General features: G+C 51.1%; 1 protein-coding gene across 1 annotated transcript; it reads right to left on the bottom strand.

The window, feature by feature from the left end:
* Window positions 1–6505: 6505 nt before the first annotated feature.
* On the bottom strand, window positions 6506–8169 carry LOC124678082 (F-box protein At5g50450-like). Its single transcript, XM_047214015.1, has 3 exons — window positions 7846–8169; window positions 7596–7758; window positions 6506–7500 (listed from the first exon to the last, which is right to left on the bottom strand). Exons 1-3 carry the CDS (start codon window positions 8088–8090, stop codon window positions 6712–6714), a joined length of 1197 nt encoding a protein of 398 aa, XP_047069971.1. The 5' UTR covers window positions 8091–8169; the 3' UTR covers window positions 6506–6711.
* Window positions 8170–9493: the final 1324 nt, after the last annotated feature.

Below are 9493 nucleotides of genomic sequence, written 5' to 3' on the forward strand. Positions count from 1 at the left end.
CGGAGGATCCATGCAAGCATCGGTGATGCTTGAGCAAGCACCAGCACTGATCTGTGCCACACTTATACACGAGAGAAAAGTAACTGACAACACACGAACAACGGTACCCAATATAATGATCAGCTATTGATGCTCACAAGATCATTAAAGCCTGTTAGAGCATGCTACTGCATGCTAGAACTCATTCTAAGCATTAACACATGGACAGATAATCAAATCAATCATATAACTGAACAATTGCATCACAGATAATGACATCAGGCAGCACAATTGTATCCAGAAGCACTCCATCAAGGGATGGAGCTGCCAAGTCAGTAAAATGCTCAATTGAGCATGATCATGAATTATAGCACAGAGATAGCACACCAGAAGCACTGGCACTTGCCAAAGGCAAGGATCATGCACCATGATCAAGCCAGGGAGTAGTAATTGCTCACACGGGAGAGTCAGGAGCAAGATAGCAGCGGCGGCTAGCAATCCATGGCAGCAGCAGAAAGCACATCAGCACGAGGCAACACAGCGGTAGCACCCGCGGAGCGCGGCAACATAGCACGGCGGAGCGAGGCAAGCATCTCCACGGGGAGAAGTCGGCCGGTGGCCGAGCTAGACGAAGAAGGGGAGAAGAGAAGAAGATAGAACAGGTAATAGAGGAGGAAAGAGGAGGAGAAACTTACAGGCGAAGCAGATGAACACGGCCGTGGCGGCACGGCGGCACACGCCGGGCGACGGCGGCGCCAGGCCAAGCCAAGCCTGGTCGCCACATCACCGCAACGCCGGTATCTCCACGGCATCACCACGACGCCAGGGACGCCGACGAACGGCGGATCTTCGCGGATCCGTGCGGCCGAGGCGCAAATGCGTTGGGGAAGAGTCGAGGTGGACGCGAGCGTCAAATCGACGCGGACCACCAGGTCCGCCGTCGAGAGGCGGTCCAGATCCACATCTGATCGTCGCCGATGATGGCCGGAGCAGGGCGACGACGGCGGAGGCGATTTCGGTGTCGCGGGAGCCCGAAAGGGGAATTAGGGTTACGGGGTAGAGGACGACGAAGCGACTGGGTCGGTTGGACCGAGCCCACTGGGCTGGTCCAACCTAACCAGCTCGGCCGCCGACAAGTGGGGCCGAGGGTATTTTGGACATTTCCAAAATACCCATTTAAATAAGAATTTCCAAGAATTTTATAAAATAAAATATAACTCCAAAAAAATAAATAAAAATATGAAAATGTATCAGCATAAAATTCTCTACCTAAATAAAATATCAAAGAGAATTTTTAAAGACAAAGAAGAATAAGTCTTAATTTGATGATTTAAATAATGATTTAAATCACACATATAATTTTCAATAATAAAAATAAGTCCATTAATGCCTTTGGACTTCAAAACACCTTGACAACATTTCAAGGTTGGATTTACCCTAAATCAAGTATCCCTAAGATGTTCTTAGTATCGAACCTCTCATAAAATAACAACGACATCGGAAGGGGGGGAAACAAACCCTAAAACTGGAATCATGCATTATTGCTTCTTTAACCATTGCCCTTATCGGACAATGATGCTATTTTTCAGAACAAGAGGACAAGGGTCAGTCCACACCTTCCAAGCTGCAGAACTTTGCGGTGTTCGAGGCAAGTTCATCACTTGCTCATGTCATTTGAGTATTTCTATCAAATTACTTGCAAAGTATTATGGTTATCACTATTGCACAAAAATCAAAACCACTACTTTCATAACTATGAATATGACTAAGTGGTGGGCAATGGAACCATGGAATGTGTTGATATGGTGGAGGTTCCATTGCACGGGTTTATATCCATCTAGGATTAAACAACAAATGTCGCCAGTGATTCTTGTGCCGTAATACCCGTGTTAACCATAAGATCCGGAGTGGGACGGAGTAGTCAAAAGTGTTTCCACCTCTCGTTCATCAACGAATGCGCTTACCGTAGCAGTTGTGTCTTGCGGAACAACCGGAGGGTGGGGATCCCATTCTAATTCCCCACGGTAAAGCATTGCTTGCCGTAGCAGTTGTGTCTTGCGGAACAACCGGAGGGTGGGGATCCCATTCTAATTCCCCACGGTAATGCGGTCTATGATGGGTTGCAGCCACCGGCGTAGGAGTGTATGGTAAGCGCCCAGCACTGTTGTCGTGGTCGGGGTCCACCCTGAAATTACGGGAATAATGGGACCGACGTGGACCCAGGGTCGGCGCATGCAACAAAGGGTGGGTGTTCGAGGTAGCGGAGGAACATGATTGGCTAGACCTTATACCGGGCCTCACACCGAAGGAAGTGTGGACGGGAAAGCTGCCCGGTTGGCAACAAGGTTAAGATCTCTTATGGGTAAAGCAACACACCTCTGCAGAGTGTAAAGAACCGTGACCTGTCACTCCCTGTTCCGGGATTGAGGAACTGCGAACGCGGCCGGAAAGGAGCTCCATGAAGTTCTAGTAAACCGGTGAAGGCTGACGGACATAGCTCTTTGAAATAAAAGCAATCTCTTGAAGAAATGTTTACCAAAACTTGCATTGGTATTAGACTTTCTGGTCTAATATCGTAGCTAGTGCATTAAACACCTCTTATCTATAATAAACTTGTTGAGTACGCTCGTACTCATACCACTCTTAAATCCCATGCTTAGATTGTCTGAACCGTCTGGAGGAGGACTACGACAACAATGAAGGAGCCGAGGTTATCGGCTATGATGCACCTGACCTCTCAGGAGGAGTTGAAGGCGTAGACTACATCATCGTCTACGGATCCGGGGAGGCTTCCGGAGGAGAACAAGCCTAGAGATATCTGAGGAGTAGTAGTAGCCGAGCAGCACAAACTCTTACCATGTAGCTGCTCGATTAAATAAATGTTTAGTTTAATGAGACTATGGTATTGTAAGCTAAGTTGGGTTCGCCTCGAACCCAGGAGTAATCCTCTCAGGACCCAAGAGGAGCTCCGAGACGACTTGTGTATGTTAGTTGTAATAATATGTGAATGAGTTATGGACCTTGCTATGTTCTGTTGTACTACTCTGAGGGATGTAATATTTGCGGAATGGTACTTCGCGAATGTTATATCAACGACTGGCATACTACAACATGCAGTGGTATGCAGGGTCACCACAGCTCGGCTACAGCAAATCCTGCACCTGAGGATGTTGAAACCCAGGAGTCCGACACGGTCAACCTCGATGGGGCACCTGAGAAGGCTGCCAACGCGCCTGAGAACAGAGGTGCCTTCGCCGACGACGAGCTGGTGGCCTTCACCAACATGACTGTTGCTGTGAAGGACGTGGCACAGGCCGGACAACAAGCCCACGGACATGCACCCTGACCTGTACAGTGCGGTCATGGACATGCTTGGCTTCGCCGAGGATGATCTCATGGCCACCCTCAGCCACCTCGTCGACCACAAGGCCCAGGGTTCCAGCTTCGTCGTCATGATCGAGCCACACCGCATCCTCTGGCTGAGGAACTACTTTGGCAAGTACCACGACAAGGTGTAGTGGTGCCCTTGAGGGGGTGGTTTAGGGATGAATGCATGATGATGATGATGATGATGATGATGATGATGTATATCCTGGCAGTAGCTAGGATGAAAAACATTTGATGGCCCCCTTTTGTAAGTATGATGAGGTGGTATATACTAACTCCTCATGTGATGGTGAACTTTGCGGTATTAGGATGAGACACCCACTTTTGTTGTGGTGGTAGGACGACACCATGGTAGTGTAGGATGAACTTCTGATAGACTTTTGTAATGATCATGCATGCACCTGTTAGTTTATCATTTGCTGCCAACACTTGTGTTGTTCTATTGCTCTTTTCTAAATTGCTTCATGGTTGTGATTGCTAACTTCTTCTTATGCCATGCTAGTGGTATGTGGTGTTTCACGGGCGGGTTCGAGGAATCTACAGCTCATGGAGAGTGTCAAGATCAGGTCAATGGCTACTCGAACAACAGCTACCGAGGATATGCAACATTGGAGGAGGCACATCAAGAGTACCTCACCTCCTGGAAGAGGACCTGCAGGAAGATCATGACATCGATGAGGCAGTGTCATTAGCACAGCTGCCGCCGGAGGAAGTACATGCTCTACAAGGAGCACCGCCGGAGGTACGTCCCAGCCGGATCAAAGATTACATCATCGCCTTCCTCATCGTGGTGATCGTGAGGATCGTGTTCTTCTGAGTGGTCTCTGATCGTATGTAATATGCCATGGCATGGTAATCTCACCCTAATTGAATTGTGGGAAGAATATGGAACTGTGATTTGAGCAACCAAACAGCTGATTTCTGTTTTCCTGCGTGCAAGATGGGCTGGAAACTGGCAACCAAACGACGAGACGTGGGTTCCTTCTCCGGCGCGCAAAAGGCCGCACAGGCTACCAAACGACCCGATTTTCATGGTCTATGACTAGTTCGCGACGCGCAGGGGCTCTCATCATGCAGGAAATCAGCCCAGTCAACCAAACGCGCCCGTTGTGACTGGGCGTGGGATGAACAGTGCTGCATATATCGAATTATGACTTCGCCTGTCAAGCTTCGAATACAAGTTTGTAGAACTTTATTCCGTTCCTCTTCAAACACACGCACGCGTCACGGTCACGGTCGACATAGCCCAAGGAGACAGTACTCGTCTTACTCGATCGTTGTTTTGGCGTGGCCATCCAGCCCGCTACGACAGACAGACGCAGACTACACTCGGCAAGAAGTTACGCTAAGCGGCGGTACAACAACGACGGCTCACTCTTTTTCGTCACGCACGCCCCGGCGCACACGTTGACATATGTGCGCCTCGACACCATCCACCAGCGCGGCGGTGCACCATCCCGTCGGGCGCACTTCCTTCCACACGTTCCATATCGCCTCGCCCAGATGCGATCCTCCGTATCCACGTCCCGGGCACGGGAATCTTATGTGCAGGGCGAACGGTTGCTCTCCCCTTTCAGAAATTTCCGGCGGTTTCATTCTTTATTTTTTTAGAAAAAAGTATTACACCTTGATTCGTAGAGGTTCGGTGAAATGAATCTTGAACTTCAAATCTCGGTCATTTGTACATAAACTATTAAATCTTGGTGTAAATTAAACCTTTGAGTTTTTTCAACAAGTTAACCAACGCTGCGCAGGAAAACAATTGCCAAATTATTATTTATCTCAATCGTGTGGTCCTAGCTCTCTCAGGTATCTCTAGACTCAGCCCACATGGGTGCCGGCGTTGAGCGGCGGCAGCTTGACGTGCGAATCGCGAAGCCCGTAGCGAGGAAGGTGAGGGGCACAAACAAGTTGTCCATGGTACCGTTGGGAGCTCAAACGTGGCCTCGTCATGGACGCTGTTGTTTTTCCTCACATCCGTTATTGTTGTCTAGGCACAACGTCATCAAGCCATCATCGTCAACACGGAGGGAATCGACCCTAGGATCTCAGAATCGCTGAAACACATCACTTCTCCCTCGTTGGTCGCGGTTGAGCTAGGCGGTTCGCGACCACACAATGGCATGCAGAAGCATCCTCCATAGCTAACATCCATCCTCTTCCCCCTAAATTACGACACCGCCATGCCTCGGCCATGGCTAGAGAGGATATACGGGGCAACAACAACATAGGTTCATCCCTCTCCCCATTATGGCCGCTTTTGAGGAGAGAAGGAAAGCATTACATGCCGGTGGTCCCTATCCCTCCCCGTCCCGCGGGTTTACGGCATGGTCATGCTCCCTCTATTCTGAGATGGGGGGAGATAGATTGAGAGAGGTGTTTTCATAAATTATTATATTTCTTTAATTTCAAAAATATTATATGTTTTATGTTTTAAAAAAAAATATTATATTGTCGGGCTAGCCTAACCTAGCTAGTACCTGTCGGGCTAGAGGAACCTGACCTGCCTAGATTCCGCTGGCCCCGTTGGCCAGCTTTTGGGTTTTCTTACCCCACCAAAACACATTTCGGATTCCCCTACCCTTACCAATTTCTTTCGGGATTCCGAACCAAGCGCTATAATATAAATAATTTTTTTGAAAATGCATAATATTTGTGGAATAAAGAAAATAATAATAACACTTTCAAAAAATCCCTCGGGAATGAGCCTTACATACGGGCATGTCTTGTCGGTGAGGTGCAGGATTCATTCAGTTTAGACTGAGATCAGGATAGAAACAATAGGGATTTATTTGAAGGTGAGGTTAATTTGTGTGAACCTCTACGAATTCAGTACTATCCTTGAATAATAAACCATTTTCCCTATTACTTTTACAGTTTCTGGAATGTACTGAAACGGCATTTTGGTCACGAAATGGGCCTGAGCAGGGACCCCACGACGAACAACTGCAGCGACGGAGCGGCGCGTCGTGTTGTTACTTTAAGAACTGTTGCTTTGCAGAAACCGTCGTGGTGCGGGTGCCGTGCTGCGTGTGCTGAATTTGAAGGCAATTTACTTCCCTTGTCGCCTTTCACTTCCTGACTGACTTTATTTTCGTAACTGACGGGTCAGAGAGAGACCAGGGGAAAAGCCAGACATTTCGACGTCATATTCCACATATCGACGAAACCGAGATGCTTTTTTTTCAGGAGCAAAATTAAAAAAACTAAGTAAATTAAACGAAAGAACCGCGCAGGCTACCTGACTCGCTTTACCTTTGCCGCAGCGACCATGTACAGACAGACAAGGCTTGGCTAAAGAAAAAAAGAGAAACTAATAAGGTAAAAAGAAAGATGGTAGGACGGTCACAGCGCCGGCGCGGCCACGGCGGCGGCGGCGGCGGCGTCGGCATTGGGTTCTGGGTTGGCGTTGGCGGCGTCGAGCCAGCGGTCCATGGGCGTGCACTCGGCCTTGTGCGCCATCTTCCAGTGCAGCGCCTGGCACGCGCGCGAGCAGTAGTTCACCACGCCGCACACCGAGCACCGCCGGAACTCGTGCCGCCGCGTCTCCGGCCGCCCGCACTGCGCGTGCGAGCACAGCCGCAGGCCCCCGCCGCCGGACCCGCCGTCCTCCAACTCCATCGGCGCGGGGCCGGTGCCGGTGCCACCAGCGCCGGTGTCCACGCATGCCAACGGCCGCGACGCGAACCAGTCGGACAGGAACCGGTTGGCGGCGTGCGCCTCGCCGGCGGCAGCCGCGGCCGCGGCGCGGCACCCGAAGTCGCTGAGCAGGCACGAGTGCTGGCGCCCCGCGCGCGAGGAGGAAGAGGGCTTGACGAGCGACGCCGAGGCGGCCGCCAGCTCCCGGGCGTTGGCCTGGATGAGGAGGCGCCGGCCGTCCAGCAGCGAGCGGCGCACGCCGTAGCCGTCCTGCAGGCAGTGGCCCAGCTCCCGGAGCGCGTCGACGTGGCCCAGCGAGGCGGCGCGCGCGCAGAGCGCGGCGCCGGCGCGGAGGTCCCGGTCGTCCTTGCTGCCGCCGCTGCCGTTGAACTGGATGACGGCCAGCGAGTAGAGCGCGTCGCGGTGCCCGCCAACGGCCGCCGCCGCCATCAGCGCCGCGCCCGACCCGCGGCTCCCCAGGCAGTAGAACCGGATCTGCGTGCGGCGCGCCAAGAAACGAACGATCAGCCCGGCTGCCAAGCAGGTAAAAAAGGAAAGGAGGAGGGAAACAGACAGGATCGGTTTCCTACCATGCCGAGGAGGTAGGAGGCGTCGAGGTTGCCGGCGTCGGCGCAGCGCTGGAGGAACTGGTGGGCGGTGTCGGACCAGGTCTTGGCGCGGACGGCGAGGCACCGCGGCGACGCCTTGGTGAGAACCACCTTGCTCTGGGCCAACTCCCTGAATCTCTTGCACCTGCACCCCAACAACCATAATAAGAACGACGGTTTCTTGGTTCTTGCCATGGCATAATAAGAAAGCAGGGGTGTACGGGGCACGTACGTCATGATGGCGCCGGCGAGGTCGGCCGGGGACGCGGCGGAGGCGGCCACATCGGCCAGTATGGAGACCACGAGATCGTCCGGCAGCTCCTCGAACATGTCTCCCGCGGCAGCGCTCCCTGCCGGGCCGCTCACGGCCGACGGCGATCCCCCCTCCGGCGCGGCGGTCCTGCGCCTCTTGGGAAGGTGCATCTCCGTCGCCTCGTCGTCATGGCAGGAGTAGCAGGCGCCACGCCTCGTCCTCATGCCGCCGCTCCCGGCGATGCGGTGCGTGCGTTACGTTGTTGTGGTGGCGAGAGTCTTGGACGGATGCGGAGAGGAGAAGATGGGGTGTGTCCGTAATGGCGAGAATGGGAGAGGACGGAGGTTATATATAGTGCTAGGTGGAGAGCAAGGGAAGGAAGAGGTTAGTTTTTGGTGCGTGGCCGTTCCGTTCCGGCGCTCCGTTCCGTTGCAACGGGGTGTGCGGTCAACAGGGGTGCTGACCGGAAGGAAGGGTTGCTTGGGAGGGAGCACGCTTGGATGCAAAGCCTCTTCTCCCCCTTTCTTGATCCTCCCACCCCTCACCTTTCCTTTCTCCTCTCTCAACAGCTTTTCCCCTGATTTCTATTCCTTCCAAATTTTGGTTTCTCTTGGTTTTTTACTTGTTTATAACATATTATCAAGGCTGGTGGTGGGGCTGGGAATTTCCAATTTCATGATTGTGGTTAGTGTCTTTGGCAGCCTTTGCTTTGCATTGCCATTGCATTGCTTTGCTTGCCTTGGGCTGCTTGCTTCATTTGTTGCTGGTTTTATTTGCCTTGCCAGTAGGGGTCAGGGCCCAGGGGTCTTGTATCTTTTTTCCCCTCAACTCATGGTTTGGCAACATAGGGGTTGTTGGTGACATGGATATTTCTTGCTGGATTATTGCAAGTTTTGGCCTATTAAACGACATTGTGTGTGCTTGATGATTTTTTCGATTGGGGTTGGCACAACCAGATTTTTTTTTTTGCTTCATTCATGTACATCTTGCTACCAATTCAAGTTTTGCCTAGCTACCTGATTCGGCCTTGTCTCTGTAAAGCCTACCAGCCATGGTTTTGGTCTCAAGGGAGTGACATTGCTTCCTTGCATTGAAAATGGCGGATGATCATTTAACCACCGTGCTTGCTTACTCTAGGGGCACATTGCTTTCGGAGGATCTTTTCTTGGAGATATTTCACATGCCTCCAACCATCCTACTACTATATAGGTTGTTTCATGAAAATGGACCGTCTTCTTGTAAGGAAAATGGACATGCGTCTGTTTTTAAAAAATTCGCCTCATGGTTTGGCAACATGTACTCCACACTGGGTTGGTGACTTGGATATTTCTTGCTTGATGATTTTAGCAATTGAGGTTGACACAACAAGTTTTTTTTTTTTTTTGCTTCATGGATATTGCTACAGATTCAAGTTTTCCCTAGCTGCCTGATTCGGCCTTGTCTTTATAAAGCCTACCAGCCATGGTTTTGGTCTCAAGGGAATGACATTGCTTCCTTGCATTGAAAATGGCGGATGATCACCCATCCTTACTGTATGAGCTGTTTCATGAAAATGGACTGTTTTCTGGTAAGGAATTGAATGACTGCATTATGTGATTTTGGCTACTGCAAAAAAGGTAACCATTTA

The sequence above is a fragment of the Lolium rigidum genome, chromosome 7 (genome assembly GCF_022539505.1).
Source record: "Lolium rigidum isolate FL_2022 chromosome 7, APGP_CSIRO_Lrig_0.1, whole genome shotgun sequence".
NCBI lineage: Eukaryota > Viridiplantae > Streptophyta > Magnoliopsida > Poales > Poaceae > Lolium > Lolium rigidum.

Bases quoted from the DNA above. Each gene is read 5' to 3' on its own strand.
- LOC124678082 (XM_047214015.1), bottom strand. From the start codon at position 8,090: ATGAGGACGAGGCGTGGCGCCTGCTACTCCTGCCATGACGACGAGGCG. The intron at 7,759-7,845 runs GTACGTGCCCCG...GTTGGGGTGCAG, and splicing joins CTCGCCGGCGCCATCATGAC to GTGCAAGAGATTCAGGGAGT. The intron at 7,501-7,595 runs GTAGGAAACCGA...CGCCGCACGCAG, and splicing joins CCTCCTACCTCCTCGGCATG to ATCCGGTTCTACTGCCTGGG.